At 48.2% G+C, this 20412-nt stretch overlaps 1 protein-coding gene across 4 annotated transcripts in view; it reads right to left on the reverse strand.

The window, feature by feature from the left end:
• Positions 1–19673, reverse strand: part of UAP1L1 (UDP-N-acetylglucosamine pyrophosphorylase 1 like 1) — a 30258-nt gene extending 10585 nt beyond the window's left edge. Inside the window, exons 1-5 of one of the 4 annotated variants that reach the window (XM_068657117.1) lie at positions 19349–19673; positions 6670–6874; positions 3226–3401; positions 1834–2006; positions 739–953 (exon numbers count right to left, since the gene is read on the reverse strand). In XM_068657117.1, the coding sequence (XP_068513218.1) occupies positions 739–953; positions 1834–2006; positions 3226–3401; positions 6670–6874; positions 19349–19622 (1043 nt within the window). In that variant the 5' untranslated portion in view covers positions 19623–19673. Of the gene's footprint in view, positions 1–738; positions 954–1833; positions 2007–3225; positions 3402–6669; positions 6875–14923; positions 19251–19348 lie in introns of those variants that run through there. The other 3 variants (XM_068657114.1, XM_068657115.1, XM_068657116.1) reach the window with 3 other exon arrangements.
• Between the last annotated feature and the right edge of the window lie 739 nt (positions 19674–20412).

Genomic DNA, 20412 nt, shown 5'->3' on the forward strand with positions numbered 1-20412 from the left:
TGAACAGTTCAAAGTCAGCCCTCCGAAAGTCCAATACAGCAGTTTTACTGGTCCCCTTCCTGGTTTCTCCAAGAATGGAGAACTCTACCATTTCATGGGTAAGTGATGGCCAAGTTGAAAATGGAGCAGAGCAGATCTCTCACACAAAGTTAGATCAAGCTCTTCAGGAATAATATCTGGCTCAGGACTAGACAAAAAATTAAGCTAGATCCCCCATAGCTATCTCCACGCCTTTAGACTTCATCAGTATCATATCCTCCCACAGAGACAGTATCCCCAGCCTTTCCTGGGTCAGTATCATATCTAAGGGAAGAGAGCTGCATGCTGAACACTCAGTATCATGCCTCCCTCTCCCGACTCCAAGCAGAATCTTCCTCCATTTACACTAACTCCCCCAACCTGTTGTCCCAAGGGACAGCATTGGTAACATTCCTATTGAAAACCCTCAACACTGGTTGACCACACCACAGCTCACATGCCTGCTCATCTCAGCAGGCCCAGAAAGGCCTTGCACTGGTTTATCTCCATAGATTTAGTTACAGCAAAGTATGCAGCCTCTCCATTACGTAAAGCCTAAAGAGCATGTTGGAGTGGTCAAAAGTGGACATGGTTGTTTTAAACTCTTTTGAGAAGAAAGCAGGTACCCATAACTATAATTACAAAGTGGGAAATGGGAACATCCATTCTTGGAAGCATTTCTGGGATGCACAGCTGCCTGGTAGTTCTGCTGGAACTTACTGGGCCACCATCTGCAGAAATTCAACAGTGAAGAAATGGTTGCAGATATTGCCAGTGCTGTACACCAGCCCCCCATTAGGGCTTTGCAGCTGCGCAGTCTCTGGACTGATCTCACTGTACTCCACCACCTGATAGACCCCATCCACACGACACACCACCCCAACAGGCTCTGTGGGGTAGGCCTTCTCCACCACCTGCAGACACAGGACAGAGGACTATGACAAGAAGAAAGAAAAAAATTGCAATATTTCAACTCCCCCTGGCACATTATCAAATTATCTTACTATACGCTACTGCACGCTGATTCTTTAATGCTACAAGAACACAGGCAAGACAGTGCTGAGTATACAAAGAAGCCTGGAGGCATATTTTTTTCCAACAATCTGGCATAAAAAACAGTACATGACAACTTAAATTGCAGTTACTCAGAAGACAAACCACAGTTAGAAGAAATCAGAATACTGTGGGGACACTTTTCTTATCAACTTTTAACTGGGACCTGGCATTAAATGAAGAATGTTTACAGCTATTAACCTTCAGCTCCCTGCCTGCATTAACAGTGTTCACGATTAAAGCAATACTAATCTGTCCTCATAAACATCAAGCACCTGCTCTTTTGGAGTCACAAAACCAGGCTCTTTCAACTTTACCTGTCCTCCGCAATGGGATGTAAGGAATGCCTTGACTAGACTTAAAGGTGTACATGTATTTATAAAGCACATCACAGTCTAATAAAGCTTCTTGATATCTCAGGTGCCTTTATAGAAAGGGCACACATACAAGGGAATTGATTCCAGTTTGTAGTTTCCTGTGCAATTACAGTCTCTGCTTTAATCTAAGTTTATTTTCCACTGTATTCTGGGAAGAGGTCCTAGAAGTACACCCCCAGGAAGTATACTCTGAATACAAAATGGGCAGCAAGCAGCTCCCCCTTGCATTTTCAGAATGCCACATCTAAATCTGCTTCAAGTGACCTGTCATTGGACAGAGATCTGAACACTCCAGTACCTCCAAGCTTACCCTAACCAGTACCTTCCAGGGTAATCAGATCTTAACTCCCTGTGGGGAAATGGCCCAGCATTAGCACCACCTCACCTTGGCACCGCAATCTGCCCCTTTGGTAACACAGAAGCCTATGAAGACTGGATCTGCCATCTTGACGAGGATGTTGTCTACACAGTATACGTGAACATACTGTATACCACGCTGCTTCATGTCATCCAAGATCTTATTATCCACCAAAGCACGATATAAGCCACCATTGCCATCTATAATGCAAGAGAAAAGAAGAGGCCCTGGTTAATTAGTGACTCTGCAGGGTTCTTATTGCAATTAACAAAACAAAAGGTACAAGTCCTGAACAAATTTTGTTTAACAGCAGAGCAGGGAATGTTTTCTAGCCAAGAATCCAGTGCCACTGGATTTTATTTCCAGCTCTGCCACCAACTCAGTTCAGGCAAGGCCTGAACTTTCACACCCTAGTGTGAAACCTTGCAAAGTAGGACTGGGTACCAACCTCACAGAGAAGTATTATAAGACTTTGAAGTGTTGTAAGATCCTCAGAGGAAAAACACTAATGGGGAAAACAGTGTGGCAAAAGAGGGTGGTAAAAGACTGTTATATTTCTTCTCTTCTAGTGCAGAGCAAAAGCACATTTAAAACCCAGTCTGTAGAAAAACACTAAGGACAGTCTTATCCTCTGCATATTCCTGTCCCTAAAAGTATCCAATGACTTTCTAAAGGCTTAAACTCCATCTGCACATTTATTTGTTCACCACAGATCACCATTTCATGGTTACTCCTTTGACACTCCAGTTAGCTCAGGAGAACCATTCTGCAGCCACAAAAAAACAAATTACTGCAACATAGCCTTGAATGGGCTGCCTTGACTGAGTCTCTTGCTATGTTCAGGTTAAGAGAAGTGAAGATGTGAGACATTTCAATCTTTTTGGAAAGAGTTAATCTTCCTGCTCCTTGTTGCTTTTTTCCCCATTTCCAGCTATCAGCCTTGAAAGGGGGAGCCTTCAGCTAGGTGAGCTTTCTCCCCAGCCTGAGAGAATCACTGCTGATTCCTGAGCAAACACTAACTCAGAGCTGGCACAGTGCATGGCAATGAGCACACAAAGCTCTCCTGACAGCTTCACCCTGGGAGGCAGCAGTCCAGGGGCTGTGATCCTGGAGACTCATCCCTAGCTTATACACAGCCCTACCCATGCACATGCGCACTATTCCAAACCTGCAGCTACCCCACCCCTTCTAATCCTGCAAAAATTCCCAGGCTTTGATTAAAAAAAAAAAAAAAAAAAAAAAGGCCTGATTGGAACCAGAGTCTGTTCTCCAGCAATAACTAAACAGAGGTTGCTGAACCCTCCCATGTTAATTAGAAGCATTGACATTGACTTCCAAATACTGCTCTTGTGTGCCAAGGCCATTTGACAGTAATTTTCAACACATTACTGTACCAAATAAGGGCAAACAGCAGGGTACCTGGAGCCATAGCAATTTTCCCCTTGTCTTCCAAGATGGCCTTCCCATCAAAGGTAACAGCTGGCAGCATCCTCTGTTCAAACATGATCACATTGGATTTATCCAGGTTGAAGAAGCCATGGTCTACAAAGAACTCTTCTGTCGGCCCCAGTGTGAACTCACTAGTCATGATATACCTGGGTAGGAACAAGTGTAGAGCAAGGAAGAAGAAAAAGAAAAAAAAACTACAGATGGGACAGAGAAGGAAAGAAACCTTAGAGTATTAAATGAATGACAATACAGTAACTTATGGTATGTAGCTGATTAGTAGAGATCTCCTTGAAAGCTCACCCTGCAGTAAGGCTGTACAAAGTCTCATGAGCAATCCTTACCCACAGGTTTAGCTCCAGGTAAGACAGAAAAGCCTTTCCCTAAATACGAATAACATCTGGATATCCGAGTCAGCTCCAAAACAGAGTAAAGAGCAGTACAAGAGATTCATTCACCCCAAATTTCAAACTGAAAATAACCACTTAAAGAAGTATTGACCAGCAAAAGGTGTTGAGAATGAACCATGAATCTCCAGGAGCTCAAAGTATGCTAGTGCCTCTTTTGTGCCAACATGAAGAGCATCACAACTTGCTTTTAAGTTTCACTGTTTCCTCCTCTCCTTCTAGCTCCACATTGCTTCTGTCTTTCCTTCCATTTCCTTCTGTCTCCAGCACTGGCTAGAATCATAACAAGTCTTACAAGGAGCGGCTGAGGGAGCTGGGTTTGTTCAGCCTGAAGAAGAGGAAGCTCAGGGGCGACCTTATTGCTCTTTATAAGTACATTAAAGGAGGCTGTAGAGAGGTGGGGGTTGGTCTGTTCTCCCACATGCCTGGTGACAGGATGAGGAGGAATGGGCTAAAGTTGCACCAGGGGTGTTTTAGGTTGGATATTAGGAAGAACTTCTTTACTGAGAGGGTTGTGAGGCATTGGAATGGGCTGCCCAGGGAAGCGGTGGAGTCACCATCCCTGGAGGTCTTTAAGAGACGTTTAGATGTAGAGCTTAGGGATATGGTTTAGTGGGGACTGTTAGTGTTAGGTCAGAGGTTGGACTCAATGATCCCTTCCAATCTAGACAATTCTGTGATTCTGTGATAAAATCATAAAATATCCTAAACTGAAAGGTATTCAGAAGGATCATCAAATCCAAATTCTGGCTCTACACAGGACCACCCAAAAATGAAGCCATATGTCTGAGAGCACTGTCCAAGTGTTTCTGGAACTCTGTCAGGCTCAGGTCCATCTCCTTCTTGTGCTGGGGGCCTCAGGGCTGAACACGGTGCTCCAGGTGGAGTCTCACGAGAGCAGAGTGGAGGGTGAGAATCCCCTCCCGCACCCTGCTGGCCATGCTTCTTTTGATGCAGCCCAGGATGCAGTTGGCTTTCTGGGTCGCAACCACACATTACCAGCTTACATGTATGTTGAGCTTCTCATCCACCAGGACCTCTAGGTCCTTCTCCACAGTACTGCTTTGAATCCATTCTCCACCCAGCCTGTATTAGTGCTTGGGATTGCCCCAGCCCAGGTGCAGGACCTTGCAGGTCTTGTTGAACTTCCTGAGGTTCACACACTCCCACCTCTCAAGTCTGTCCAGGTAGGTCCCTCTGGATGGCATCCCTTCCCTCCAGCGCTGACCACACCACACAGCTTGGTGTCATCAGCAAACTTGCTGACGGTGCACTCAATTTCACTGTCCATGTCGCCAACAAAGATGTTAAACAGCACCAATCCCTGTACTGATCCCTAAGGAACATTGCTTATAACTGTTTTCCGCTTGGATATCAAACCATTGACCTCAACTCTTGAAGTGCAACCATCTAGCCAATTCCTTACCCAACAAGTGATCCACCCATCAAATCCACATCTCTTCAGTTTGGAGATGAGGATGTCATGTCAGACAGTGTCAGATACTTTGCACAAGTCCACATAGACAACACCAGTTGCTCTTTCCAACTCTGCAACCCCATCATATAAGGCCAGCAGATTTGTCAGGCATGACACATGTGGCACAGTGTCAAATACTTTGCACAAGTCCATGTAGATGATATCAACGTCTGCCCCTCTGCTCCTGTCATGAGGAAGCTGTAGGCTGCTATCAGGCCTCCCCTCAGTCTTCTCTTCTCTAGGCTGAACAAACCACATAACTTCAGCCGCTCCTCATATGTCTTGCCCTCTAAACCCTTCACCATCTTGGTAGCCCTCTTTTGGACATGCTGTTATGGCTTTATGTCCTTCTATTGTGGTGCCTAAAACCACAAATAGTACTCAGGGTGAGGCTGCACCAGCACAGAGTGGGACAAGCACTTCCCTCAAAAAGCTAAGAGCCATCTTCACCATGGACCTGTGCAGCACTTCCTCAACACATGTAATAGGTATATAGGGTCTTCTGGTCTTCTGTAAGCACACTAGGGTATCCATAGTTTGCACATGACAGCTTAGACCTCATATACACGCTGATTTACATCTTTGCAGCACAGCAGAGCCTGGCCTCTGGGGTACAGTTGCAGCCAGCTCTCTCCTGAGCCCAAGGAAAATAAACTGTAAACATTATCAGCAGATGTTGAATCCTTCTTTCCAACAGCACCTGGGATGAATGCATTTGCAATTCAGGCTATGTATACATGGCTTCAGAAAGAAGTACACAATCCAGACTTCAATTACTTTCAATCTCTGATTTGTAAAACAATGTGCCATCCTGAAGACCTGAGATATACATGCTCTTTTGTTCTTCCCAAACCCTGCCTCACACCAAACAGTGATTTCATAAAGGTATTTCTTTATATTCTAAGGATGAACACATAGCAAAAAATATTCCCAGAACCATGCTGCAGTGCCTTCCTCTCTCTCTTAACCACCACATCCCATAGAGAATTGATAATCTGCACCTTGCACAGAGCTTGGAGACTTTTGAAAGCTGGTAGCAACCAGCAGATAAGGTAGACAGCTATAAACAATGACAGCACGAGGTAGCCTAAAAATGGAGCATGGCAAGCATTTACTATTGTGGAAGGGAAGAGTTTTATGCTGTGGCTGAAGATACACATAGAAGGTCTTGGAATGTGAGCACAGTGTGATCTCTCTCTCCACACAGGAATCTGAGAAAGTATGGCACAAACATGACATCTCTCACAAACATTCTGAAACAGGCACTGAAAAGTGCTATTTATTATGTTGTCAGGGACTGCACTTGAAAAGACACTTCAAGGGTAGTGCTCAATTCCTCAGATCTGCAGACACAGGCCTGTCATTTCCCATCCCTGTACATCCCTCTGGATGGGATCACACACCCTGCAGAAAAAGATTCTCCCCTGACACGTCACTGCAAGGCACCTAGAACAGCACTTCCAGAAGACAATATAGGCAAGACTAGCATGCAAAGACCTCTGTACAGTAGGTCTGTGGCTCCAGGTCACCTACCAGGGGATGGCACACTTGCAGTGGTACCTCTGGCCAGCAAGCTGCTCCACTTTGCGGATTCTTTCTGCTTGGATCTGATATAATGTCTTGCCACTGGGCAATCCCACATTGTACATGCCCTTGGGATAGCTCACTCCCAGGCGTGTTCCCTGTCCTCCAGCCAGGAGCAGCACTGCCACTTTGTTCTGTGAGATCTGATGCAAACCTGAACAGGAGAAAGAAGCCAAAGGAAACATAATAATCACAAAGACAGTCAACATTCTGTGCCCTTCTTCTGAGCCTTTCTACAGAGCTCAGGCAACAGCCAGAAGCTGACAGTTCAATGACCACTGCTGGCAGTTCAGAGAGAAATACAATGCTGCATGCAACATTAAAAAAAAAAAATCATTTCACCTCTCGCTGATAGATCCATTTCCTCATTTAAAGCAGCAGATGGTTTAACAATAAGAAACAACTGTGAATTGCAGCTTAGGATGTTCATATTGGCCATTAGAATATAAATTAATTACTTGAAAGTGGTGCAGCACTGGAAAAGATATCCAAAGAGGTGGGGGACATCCATCCCTTGAGGTTCTCAAGAGTTAAAGATAGCTAACCTCACCTAGGGCTGGGTGTGGTTCTGTTCAAAGTAAGGGGGTCCTTCAACACCAACATTTCTACATCCCAAAGAAACAGTTTCATCATCTTCAGTAAAGCATGAAGATTTCTGGAAGCTACCTCAATCGACTACCTGTACTTGTGTTCCAGCTTCTGTTTGCCTGCAGTGACTAATAGTAACACAGCAAATTTTGCAGAAGCCACAACTCCCACAATCTAATTAAAAACCATATCATTTCTCCTGACAAGCCAGAAATGTCCAGACTTTGGGGCACAATCATACAGCTCATTCACAGACTTTGTTCCCTGCTTTTTCTCAAACCATCATCACAGTAACCACTAGGCTCAAATCCAACAAAGTATTTTCCTTAGGGGACACTTCACATTCCTCTGGCATACAGTGAGCTCTTGGACTGCCCAGGTCAAAAGCTACAGCTCTTCTGCTGTACAGTAGCAATCACAGCCTTTTGCAACCTAACTCAAGAAGTATCCTGCACGTTGCTGAGCCTGCCAATGCCCCCCACAGTACAGGAGCCCATGCTTCACCACAACCTCCAAGAAGAAGACAAACACTCACATTTTAACTTCAGCAGGAACTAAAAGATTCCTGATTTGGACTGATAGACACAGGGACTAAAAATACCAAATTAGAAGGAAACTAGGGTTGTTTTTATGCTCACCTTTAAATAATTGTAATAATACTGTTGATTTCCCCATGCTTACAGGTTTCAGTCAGACTACATCAGGAACACCATGTTTCTGCCTAAATACATGTATACTGTTTCCCAAAATGCTCATAATGCCTAGTTAGGCACAATGAAGGGAGCCAGTTACACAGCACTGCCATTGCTTTGCTGAAGGACAGGGCTTTGAATTCACAGGATCACAAAACGTTGGTTGGAAGGGACCTCTAAAGGCAGCCCAACCTCATGTTCCAGGTAAGATTAGAAAAGCTTTCTCGAAGGAAACCAGCACTGAGGGTCTTGGACTTGGAATTTCAAACTTTCAGGAGGTTCCCGAGTAGATGAGAAAGCTCAAATGGGTTTAAACTTAAAATTAAAAAGGCACAGATGACTGCACTGGATGAGCTGTATGGTGAGACACTTAGCTCTACTAGCTCTACTACAGCAAAGCTCCAAAGTTTCAGTTTTGTAACTCTGATGAAATTAAAATAAACTTAACTTTATGCAACAAACCACAAACAACGGTTCTATTACAGAACTTCCTACTGCAAAAGGCTTAACAAAGCACTGGTGTGGGGGTCTAAAGTATAAGTTATGCCACTACTATTTGCTAGAGTCCTTGGCACACCAGTTGCTGCTGAGTCCTTGGTTGCAGGTTCCAACCTGCAACACCGATTCTCGTTGCAGCCAGGACACAGGGCTAATGTCTGGTTCATTTACAGACACAGGTCTCCATGTGGGCCCAGCGAGGCCCTCTCCAGCACACAGCACCATGGAGTGCCATGGGAAGGACCTGAGAGAAGGGGCTGCAAGACAATGCTTCCAGGGTGGTGGCTGCCTCTCCACTGGCGCCCTGTGCTAACGGTGTCCTTCAAGGAGAAGAGAAGCAGCAAATTCAAGTACAAGACAAGCTGCAGAAGGGAAGCATCAGCAAGAGGATTGAGAAGTTTTGTACACAATCCTTGGTTGGTGCAGTGCTACAGCCCTGGGAAACAAAAACCTCCGGAAAAGCTTCTTTCCTCCTAGTCCCCTCTCTCACTTCCCTTCTCCCTCTGCTCACCTCCCCATATAGACATGCACCCAAACCGACAGCCACTTCAGCACTTGGCTAACTGTTGGTATTCAACTCCCAGCCAGCCTTTGTGTTCACAAGTCTGCCAGAATCCGGCCCACCATCATCTTTACTTGTTCGTGTGCCTTGGAGGAAAAGCCCCAGCATGAGAGATTCCTCACACAGCCGCTGTTGTATGACGCAAACCTACAAAACAACTCGCAGGGATGGAATGGTGAGCAATTAAATGCCTGTTAAAGGGTCAGCAGCAATGACTAAGTTACCAATGGGGGAGAGAAAGGAAAAGCAACTGTGTTTAGAAACCAAAGTTAAACTCTTCAGTATGAGTCACTGTTGTGGCAGCCACCCCCTTTTCTGATGCAGGGAACAGAGAGGAAAGTCACAGCTGTAAATGAAGCAGTGAGTGTTACCAATTGCACACATTCTGCTTATTGCCCTCCCCTGCTTTATCTCACGAAAAGGAAAAACAACCTTTACAGTCTTGCCAAGTTCAGGCAGCACAGTATCTGATTCACTATGCAAGGAAAAGCCTCTCCCCTGGTCAATTTATCCCTAAACAGATTTAATCTTGGCTTCTCCACACTAACAATAAGCCTCTCATGAAACAAGACAAATAGCAGCATCTGAACAAAGGAAATCACACAGCCATTAGCACTGGCAAAAGCAGACTTGCTATCACTCCCACAATCAAGAGCCACTGTGAATGAGTCGTTCTCCAATGATTCCCAGACACATTAAAAATCCACAGCAGATGGTCATGGGCCCAGACATCTAGCAATGCAAAGGGCATCACTATGCCACAGTCACCCATGACCACAAAGTGCCACTGAAAAACAGAACAAGACCTTTATAGGGGCCTGTACACCCAGCGAGCACATCCTACTGAACCTAGCAGAGGGAGAAGGTGAAATATATACATCACCACCCAGTTGGCTCCAGCTACTTGCTTCTCTGGATGCAACCAAGTACCTGACTTGTTCATAGCAGCCCCAGTTGTGACACATCAGTGCCCCACTGTACTTGTTTGGAAGGTCAGTTATGAGTCACTGGACAGGTGCAGGTTCATACCAGACCAACCTTGAAACCTCTTCCCTATGCTCCAAATCCAAGTATTCATTAGTGTTCATCCTTACAGAAGCTGAAAGCAAGGACAGGTAGCCTGGGAGGAATACTGAAAAACAGTCCAAGTAGGCAAGGATCAGGTTAGGAAAGCTAAAGCCCCGATAGAATTAGATCTGGCCAGGATGCCAAGGGCAACCAGAAAGGCTTCAACAGGTACATCGTTGATAAAAGGAAGACTAGGGAAATGTGGGCCTTCTCCTGAAGGAAATGGGAGAACTGGTTACCTAGGATATGGAGAAGAATGAGGTACTCCACAACTCTTTTGTCTCAGTCTTCACTGACAAGTGCTCTAGCCACACCACTCAAGTTGCAGAAGACAAAGGCAGGGGCTGAGAAAATTAAGAACTGCCCAATGTAGGAGATGATCAGGTTCAAGACCAGCTAAGGAACCTAAAGGTGCACAAGTCCATGGAATCTGATGAGATGTACCTAAGAGTCCTGAGGGAACTGGCAGATGAACCTGGTAAGGCACTATCCATCATATTTGAGAAGTTGAGGCAGTCCAGTGTTCCCATGGTCTGGAAAAGAGGAAACACAACCCCCACTTTTATAAACTGAAAAAAGGAAGACCTGGGGAACTACAGGCCAGTCATTCTTACCACTATGCCAGGCAGGATCATGGAGCAGATCCTTCTGGAAATTATGATTAGGAACATGGAAAATAAGGTGATTGGTGACAGCCAACATGGCTTCACTAAGGGCAAATCACGCCTGACAAATCTGTTGGCATTCTACGATGGGGTTACAGAGCTGGAGGAAAAGGAAAGAGCAACTGGTGTTGTCTATGTGGACTTGTGCAAACTATCTGACACTGTCCAACATGATATCCTCATTTCCGAACGGAATGTGTGGTTGCGACCCAGAAAGCCAACTGCATCCTGGGCTGCATCAAAAGAAGCATGGCCAGCAGGGTGCGGGAGGGGATTCTCGCCCTCCACTCTGCTCTCGTGAGACTCCACCTGGAGCACCGTGTTCAGCCCTGGGGTCCCCAGCACAAGAAGGAGATGGACCTGTTGGAATCCAGAGGAGGGCCACAAGGATGATCAAGGGGCTGGAGCACCTCTCCTGTGAAGACGGGCTGAGGGAGTTGGGGGTTCAGCCTGGAGAAGAGAAGGCTCCAGGGAGACCTTATAGAGGCCTTCCAGTATCTAAAGGGGGCTACAGAAAAGCTGTGGAGGGACTCTTCTTTCAGGGAGTGTAGAGGTAGAACAAGGAATAGCTTTAAACTAAAAGAGGGTAGGTTTAGGTTAGATGTTAGGAACAAATTCTTTGCCATGAGGGTGGTGAGGCACTGGAACAGGCTGCCCAGAGAAATTGTGGGTGCCCCATCCCTGGAAGCGCTCAAGGACAGGTTGGATGGGGCTTTGAACAACCTGCTCTAGTGGGAGGTCTTCCTGCTCATGGCAGGAGGGGTGGAACTAGATGGTCTTTAAGTTCCCTTCCAAGGTGAACCATTCTGTGATTCTATGATTATCTAAGCCTTGTGTTACTGCAGGGCTAGTGCAGATGGAACTTCCCCATTTGGCCTCATATACGTGAGCAGGACAGCCCTGAAGTGCCTGGTATCTGGCTCCTTCCACTGAACTTCACAGAAGTTTCCAGTGGAGGAAAAAAAAAATACATGAGGGAAAAACTTACAGGGGAAAGTATAATCTAAAAAAGTTCCCATGAGACACTTCTGAACCAGTTTTGTTTCAAAAGGATAATAAAATAATTTTAAAATCCCTAAATAATTCAGAACTGAAGTTGGCTGAGCTGAAGTATTTCACACTGATTTAAAACAAAGCTGCCTGAAGACTGAAATCAGCACTTGATGGTCTGAGTTGAACTCCAAAGCAACACATCCAATTCATCCACTAATCAACATCCATCACTTACCCAGCTTCCTTGCAGCATTACCTGCTCCTGTAACAGCATCTATCAAGCTCATGCATACACATGCACACTCTGGTCCTGACACAAAAAGGCCACATCACCTCCTCCTAAGTGCCACTTGTCTCAAATGATAGGTTTAAGCATAGTAACAGACTGCAAACAGCGGGCATCTTTCATACGAAGCCTAGCATTAACACTGTTAATGGGCCCCCATGAGGGCCCATTTTGTCAAGCAACATCCATCAGCAGTAGCTGCAATCCCTGGCCATGACTCAAAGGTAACAGTGCACCACTTCACTTAAATCAAGATGCCTCAGATAAGATGCATTTCATAGTTTTCCACACAGTGACTAGAGGACGGAAACTGCCTAATGGTTATTGAGCCTCTCGCACTGACCTCCCCAGTGTGGCCTCGCTGCATGGAATGCAGGCAAAACTCTGAAACTCAGACCTAAACAGGATGAACCCCATTCCAAAGCAATACCACTAATAAAATCAACAGTTCCATTTTCTTTTTAACTTCCCAGAGTCCAGTAGACTGACTAGGCAGATAACCCAGGACTCCTAGCAGGTAGGCACACTGTAGGACTTGCTGAAACCATCACTGCTCCTACCACTGCCATGAGAAATTCTGCCCTCCTTTCCAGCAGAAGCAGGGTCACTGTACTCCTAGAAGAGGTCCAACAGCTTCTAGGGCTGTATGAACAGCCCTCCCTGATGGCAAGCATGTCAGGATGGGACAGATCTTCCCATCATTTATGGCATTCACAGTATTTATAGTGCAACCCTATAACTACTGGAGAGTTTTTCAAGTTCCCGATTTTAGGTTGCCACAAAAATAAATATCCCCCAAAAGTTTAGTAAGTACTTCTGCTCTCACTACCTAGCTGCAAAAATACTAGCATTCATAACAATAACAACAACAAAAACGTAGTAACTGACATATCTTGCTGCATATTCCTGCAGGAAAGGGAAATATTTATCACACTTAAAAAAAATAAATAGTAAGTCCAGCTTATCTTCTGCAGCACATGAAATACCAGAACCTGAACCAAACAAAAAAAAAAAGGAAGATGCGCTGGCTGACAGATATCTGCAGTAAGTCATAGTTTGCATATAAAGCAAAAACAAAAATAGATTTTGCAGGAAGAACAGATTGATCTTGCAAGAACAGATTGAATTCTCCTGCTGAACAGATGCATCAGCCTGATTATAACAACAGTCAGCAAGAAAAGAATAAATCAGGAAAAAAAAAATCTACAGAGTAGTCAGAAAACCAGAGCAGCTCATCAGAGCCTCATGAAATGGCAGCTATACTGTGGCCCATGCCCTAGACCAGAATTTTATTAATAAAACATTTACTGAATCTAAAAGTGTCTGTACTTGACTTGTATCATCATCCATAAGGCTGCCTAGAACAAACTTCATGTTTGTGTTTAAGATCCAGGAAGCAAGTCTGTCTGAGCTAAGTTTTATCATCTCAGAGATAGTAACAGATCCTTTTTTCTTTTTTTTTTTTTTTTTTTAAACAGTTTAAAAATATCTTGTATGTTCCCAAGAATAACTTCTGAGTTGCTTGGCTCTTTTAACAAACTTTTTAATCACAGAAGTGGGAAGGGGAAAGGACAAGAAATTAATTTCAGCTGTTCAGTCTTTATTTGAAGATGACAAGCTTGCTGCACATGGGAGCTTCTGGGGATTCAGATGCCCGTTCACAAAGCACAGATGAGCTCAGTTTAGGGGTGATAGCAATCCCCTGAAGCAAATGGTAACATCACAGACACGCAACCTCTGGGAGATCCAGCAACAAGCTGAGATGTCTAGAAAGGCATGCAAGAGGGCCTGATCAGAACCAGAGTATGTTCTGCTCATGTCCCAGCTCAACACCAGGAGCAGTTCACTTTAAAGAAAAAACCCTTTGGAGTCTGAGTCCTCCCAGGGATGCACAAACCCAGGAAATCCTGTGCCATACCACTAGCTCCCCCAGGGAACACTGAATTGGGGGTCATCAGTGCTCCCTGGGGAGAGGTAACTTCTGCACACCAGTCTCAGTTGCAATGCTGCTGGGGTTCAGCACTACAAAGTCTCACTCCCAGAGAATAAAACTGAGGGCTGATTCTCACCTGTAGCATTAAACTGGATCATAAAAACAAAGTAAAGTGAAATTTAAGAACTGCATCCCCCTCTCCTGGTAGAAATCAGAAGTGGTCTCTACACAAAATGGGGATCAGGGCAATCTGGATTTCAGGGTCAAGTGACGTTTGCATTGTCCCCGTCACAGAGGGCCTTCTGAATTCTTGCTCTGGCAAGAACTGCTTACAGGAAGCAAGGTCAATCTCACAGAGTTTGCCTTGTTGTGGTTCCGCTCGATTGGGCAGCCGAGCTCCACCACAGCCGCTCTCTCACTACCCCTCCTCAAAGAGGAATGGGGAGAAAATATGTGAAAAGGGCTCAAGGATTGAGATAAGGACGAGAAAATAATGCAATAATTATTGTAACGGGCAGAACAGACTCAGCATAAGAAGATAGATAGTAAGATTTATTGCTCATTACTAACAAGCTAGAGAAGTGAGAAACAAAGGAAAGAAACCAAAAGCACCTCCCCCCCCATCCACCCTCTTCCACCTCCTCCCCCCAAGCGGCGCAGGGGAACGGGGGAATGGGGGTTATGGTCAGTCTACAGCGCTTCTTCTCTGCCGCTCCTTCTTGGTCACTCTCGTCCCCTGTGCTGTGGGGTCCCACCCACAGGATGCAGTCCTTCCTGAACTGATCCGGCGTGGGCTTCCCACAGGCAGCAGCTCTTCCAGAACTGCTCCAGATATGGGTCCATACCACGGGGTCCATCCCTCAGGAGAAAACTGCTCCAACCTGGCTCCCCCACGGGCAGCAGCTCCTGCCAGGTCACCTACTCCTGCGTGGGCTCCTCTCCACGGGCTACAGGTCCGGCCTGGAATCTGCTCCGGCAGGGGTCTTCCACAGGCGGCAGCCTCCGTCGGTGCAGGTCCACCTGCTCCACTGTGGTCTCCTCCATGGGCTGCAGCGTGGAACCCTGCTCCACCGTGGTGCTCCATGGGCTGCAGGGGGACATCCTGCTTCACCATGGTCCTTACCACAGGCCGCAGGGGACTTCTGCTCCGGCGCCTGGAGCACCTCTCCCCCTCCTTCTACACTGACCTTGGTGCCTGCAAGGCTGTTCCTCACTGCTTTCACTCTCCCAGCTGCTGTGTGGTGCAGCGTTTTTTTTTTCCCTGTCTTAAATACGCTCTCACAGAGGCGCAAAACAACATCGCTTATTGGCTCAGATCTGGAAAACAATGGGGCCCTTCCCAAACATGCGGCGGCTTCTAGATCTTTCTCACAGAAACCACCCCTATGGCTCCCTGCTACCAAAACCTTGCCAAGTAAACCCACTACACTTGTTTACTGCTGACCGTGGCACGAGTCAGACATACCAGCACCTCTCTGACTTGCAGCTGAAGACAAAGGACCTAGCTGTCCAGTTTACTAAAGTTGTTTAACTGTACAGCCCTAACCTAGATCATCTGACCCTAAAATTCATGCATTTCCTCCTCAAAGCAACATCCTCAAGCCTGAGGCAGCAAGCACCACCCTAGCAGCTCCACTCCCAACTCCAACCAGGCATTCCTGGGTGGCTGTTCCCACTCTGCTCAGCTCATTGAAGCTCTACGCAGTATCACAGAATCACAGAATTTCTAGGTTGGAAGAGACCTCCAAGATCACCCAGTCCAAATTCTGACCTAACACTAACAAGTCCTCCACTAAACCATGTAACTAAGCTCTACATCTAAACATCTCTTAAAGACCTCCAGGGATGGTGACTCCACCACTTCCCTGGGCAGCCCATTCCAATGCCTCACAACCCTCTCGGTAAAGAAGTTCTTCCTAACATCCAACCTAAAGCTCCCCTGGTGCAACTTTAGCCTGTTCCCCCTTGTCCTCTCACCAGGCGCGTGGGAGAACAGACCAACCCCCACCTCACTATAGCCTCCTTTAATGTATCGTAAAGAGTGATAAGGTCACCCCTGAGCCTCCTCTTCTCCAGGCTGAACAAATCCAGCTCCCTCAGATGCTCCTCGTAGGACTTGTTCTCCAGACCAGCTTCATCGCCCTTCTCTGGACTCGCTCGAGCACTTCCATGTCCTTCTTGTAGCGAGGGGCCCAAAACTGAACACAGTACTCGAGGTGCGGCCTCACCAGAGCCAAGTACAGGGGGACAATCACCTCCCTAGCCCTGCTGGTCACACTGCTTCTTATGCAAGCCAGGATGCCGTTGGCCTTCTTGGCCACCTGAGCACACTGCTGGCTCATATTCAGCCGACTATCCACCATCACTCCCAGGTCCTTCTCTGCCTGGCAGCTCTCCAACCACTCATCTCCCAGCCTGCTTGGGGTTATTGCGCCCCAGGTGCAGGACCCGGCACTTGGCCTTGTTGAACTTCATGCAGTTGACCTCAGCCCATCGGTGCAGCCCATCCAGATCCTCCTGCAGAGCCTTCCTACCCTCAAGCAGATCGACACACGCACCTAACTTGGTGTCATCTGCAAACTTACTGAGGGTGCACTCGATCCCCTCATCCAGATCATCGATAAAGATATTAAAGAGGACCGGCCCCAGCACCGAGCCCTGGGGAACGCCACTAGTGACCGGCCTCCAGCTGGATTTGACTCCATTCACCACGACTCTTTGGGCCCGGCTATCCAGCCAGTTTTTAACCCAACGAAGCGTACACCAGTCCAAGCCACAAGCAGCCAGTTTCTTGAGAACGTTGTGGGAAACGGTGTCAAAAGCCTTACTGGAGTCAGTAGAAAGGCTTGGTGGGAGATGTGAGCAACGTTGCTGGAAAGCCTGATTGGACACAAATACTTGCCTCCACTGTCATGAGAACCTACCTCTTCACTAACCAGAAACTAGCCCTAGACAATGGGCTGTGGTTAGGCCTAGCCCCAGTTTGCTGTACAAGTTTGCTGAAAGCCATTGTGGAAGGTGATGAACCCAGACCAGCCAAGACTCCAGCAGTGCAGGGATGATGCTCACATTGCATTAAACCAGACACCCAGCTGCTCAGGCCAGCAGGCCACCACAGCCTCACCACCACGAGACAGGACCAGGCACACATGTCCCATGTCACCAATGTTAATCTGTTCAAGGACCAGAGCAAGTGGCAGGCTGGCCATGATCCTCTACCTACAAGCGGAGAAGCCACCCTGAACATCTTCAGCAAAAATGCCCTGACAGACATTTCTTCATGCTCCCTCCTTCACCACTCAGCCCCATCTGTGAAGTCTGACACATCTGAAAAGCTCTTCTGTTCTATAATTGTGTCACTTCTATGCTTGCTGTTTTGATTTTGTTTGGAAATTTTTACTCCTCTGCCCACACATCCTCAACTCTTTACTGGCAGGTCTAGGTCAAGACTGTGGAGACATTTGCCACACTTTAGGATTTTACTCTGGCCACAGTTGTTTTTTCTTTTGCTTTCTTTCAATTTTGTATATATTTACTTATTTAACAGTGTTGTTTTATTTTATAAAGAAGCAGAGAGAGGCCACTGTACCTTTGAAAAGAAACAGAATAGAGCGCACACTTTGATAGAAAGCACAGTGTATCTGTGTAATACACATATGATGGGAACTGGGGAGCACAGCACCCCACTCCACACAGCCTAGGTCTAGATACCACCTCTCCCATCAACCCCACCTTTCAAACACTCACAAGGTGACCAAGGAAAGCTGCCAGTATCTACCAGGCTCCAAAAAATGAGGAAGGTGGTTTGACACCATATGCAGTCCCCAACAGCTCACTGGGTATGCACACGGGCCAGCTGGATCAGCCTAGCCATCCATGTGAAGTCTGCTGTGCGGGTGAAGACCTGCCTCAGGCTCATCAGCCATGGAGGGATGATGCAGGAACTGCCACGCGCGTGAAGTCAGGGGATGCTTTGATAGCAGAGCTGTCCCCCCGAGAGCACTTTTCCAACATGTTTCCCCATCCACCTGCCTTGTCTGACCAGATATTTTCCTTTCCTGGGCTTCCCCTACTGCTACCCACTTCTCTGCTCAGATCTCATCTCCTTCCTGTACTACAGTGATGCAGTTTAAAGATCACTCTGCCCCAGCCTCTGCTGTAACACAAGACCAACTTCATGCCAGCAAGATGACCATGAGACCACACGCATGCCTGGGTGCAACTTCCCAATTAAGCAGCAACACAGACTCTGCTCCCACCTATCTCCAGGGACTTCACGTCTTCCTACGAGACGCAGTGCTATTCCATGTCTTGCCCACCACATGGCTCTCCAGCCACTGCTGCTGTGTTGAACAGCTAGAAATTAAAGTTAAACATGCAGGCCCCAGATGCCTCAACAGCTTTTGCCAGGGATCTGACTGCCTGTGTTCAGGGCTGGGTCCAACAAGGTATAGTCTCAACTCCAAACCAGAGTCCCCACACTGTCATGGAGGTCATTGTCCTACCTGCCCCGACATCATGCTTGGCTGCCACTCTTCTTCCCCCTGCTGCTGACACCACACACCATGGCAACAACCGGCTGGTACAAAATGCAGTGCCATCATCCAGGCTGCCAGATGTCACCCCAACCACGATGCTGCAGGACACTGCTCTCTGCCCTGGGGATCCCACTGGCAACAGTCCTAAGCTCTCCATCAGCCATTTCCAGGGTGCTACAGGGAGGCAGCTGCCCTCCCAAACATGCCATGTTATGCAGCCCTTCCTGACATTACCAGGAAGACAAGCCAGCCTCACACAAGGAGTGTGACAGCCCACGGCTAGATCCAGTCAGTTTGGGAGATTTTCACAGGCACCACACCACATTCTGGTTTTAAGATAAAACCCTCTCTATTTTTGGCCTTCAGTTGTGCAAGTGGTGTGCTCATGAATCTGATGACACCCCAAACAGCCGACCTCAAACACCTTTGCTTCCTGCCAGCCTCAGCAGCATCTGTGGACTCCACAGACTAATGAAAAAGTAGAGGTTTCAGAGAGAACGTTTTTCCACGGGGACGAGCAAGCAGCTCACTGCAGTCACTCCAGGCTCTGCAGCCGCAGAACGCTCTGCCGGCCTCCCCCGTGCTGCGCCCCAGCCTCCCGCCAGCATCGCGGCGGCCGCAGCGCTGCCCCGAGGGCCGCACTGCCCGGCCCGCGGCAGCGGGAGGCGCCTCCGGGCCGAGTCCCCTCAGCAAAGGGCGGGGGCCTGCGGGGCCGGGCTGGCGGCAGGGGTCCCGCCGGGGCGAGGGCCCAGCCCCGCGCTCGGGGTGAGGCGAGGGGGCAGCGACCCCGCCCCGCGCCGCTCACCTTCCGCCTCCCAGCGCTCCAGCGCGGCGGGGCCGCTGCGGCGGGCGCCGCCCAGCAGCTCGGCGGGCAGCGGCTCCATCCGGCCGTCCAGGACTTCCAGCGGCCCCGGCTGGCGGGCGGAGGCCGCCGCGAGCCGACAGTGCTCGCCCAAGCCGGGCGGAAGCGCCGCCAGCAGCGCCCCGCGCTGCGCCGGGCCCAGCTGGGCCCAGAAGCGCAGCAGGTGGCCCTGCCCGGCCCGCGCCAGCTGCGCCCGCACCTCCTCGGGCGGCCCCATCCCGCCGCAGCCGCCCAGCCTCTGCCGGCCGGCGGCGGGGCGGAGCGGGGCCGGGCCTGCCCCTGTCCCGCCGCCGCTCCGCCCCGGGCGACTCTCGTTCCCGCCGCCCCGTCCTGCGCCCCGGCGGGGCTTACTCTCCGTTTTTTTTTTCCCGTTTCCTCTGCCCTGCGAGGCTGGCTGCGTTCGGCCAGCAGCCCTTCCCAGCCCTCCTCAGGCCAGCGTTGCCCGGGCTCTGCAGGCGCCTGCCGGGCTAGAATACATTTCTGCAGTGCTTTGTGCGTACTGAAGTGCTTTGGCTGCTCAGATATATCTGATGGGGATACCAGAGGTGCTCGTGCTGGGAACTTCATATTTAAGAAACTCAGAAGGATTACATCCACTCGCGTCAGAAAACTCGTGGAGTTAATTTCAGCACAGCATGCAGCTGGGTGGGTCCTGTGCCATCCAGATGTGATGCTTGTCAGGGATCAGATTCCCCCTGCTCCCAAGTGCAGTGTCTGATCAGAGACTGAACCAGCAGTGAGGAAGTGCTGAGACAGAGAAACACAAAGAAAGCTGAGCCGGTCATGAGGTGTCAGATGACACACAGTGAGGTGTAGATATGGATGCTTAGGGACATGGTTTAGTGGTAGACTTGGCACTGACAGGTTAACGGTTGGATTTGATGATCTCAGAGGTCTTTTCCAACCTAAATGATTCTGTGATTTTATGAGGTGGCTTCTTCTGCCATGCACAGTTGGGCCACGGGCTGCCAACAAAGAGGGCAACAGAATGCCCTAAACTCCTGTCC

This window comes from Anas acuta, chromosome 20, assembly GCF_963932015.1.
Source record: "Anas acuta chromosome 20, bAnaAcu1.1, whole genome shotgun sequence".
NCBI classification, from domain to species: Eukaryota; Metazoa; Chordata; class Aves; order Anseriformes; family Anatidae; genus Anas; species Anas acuta.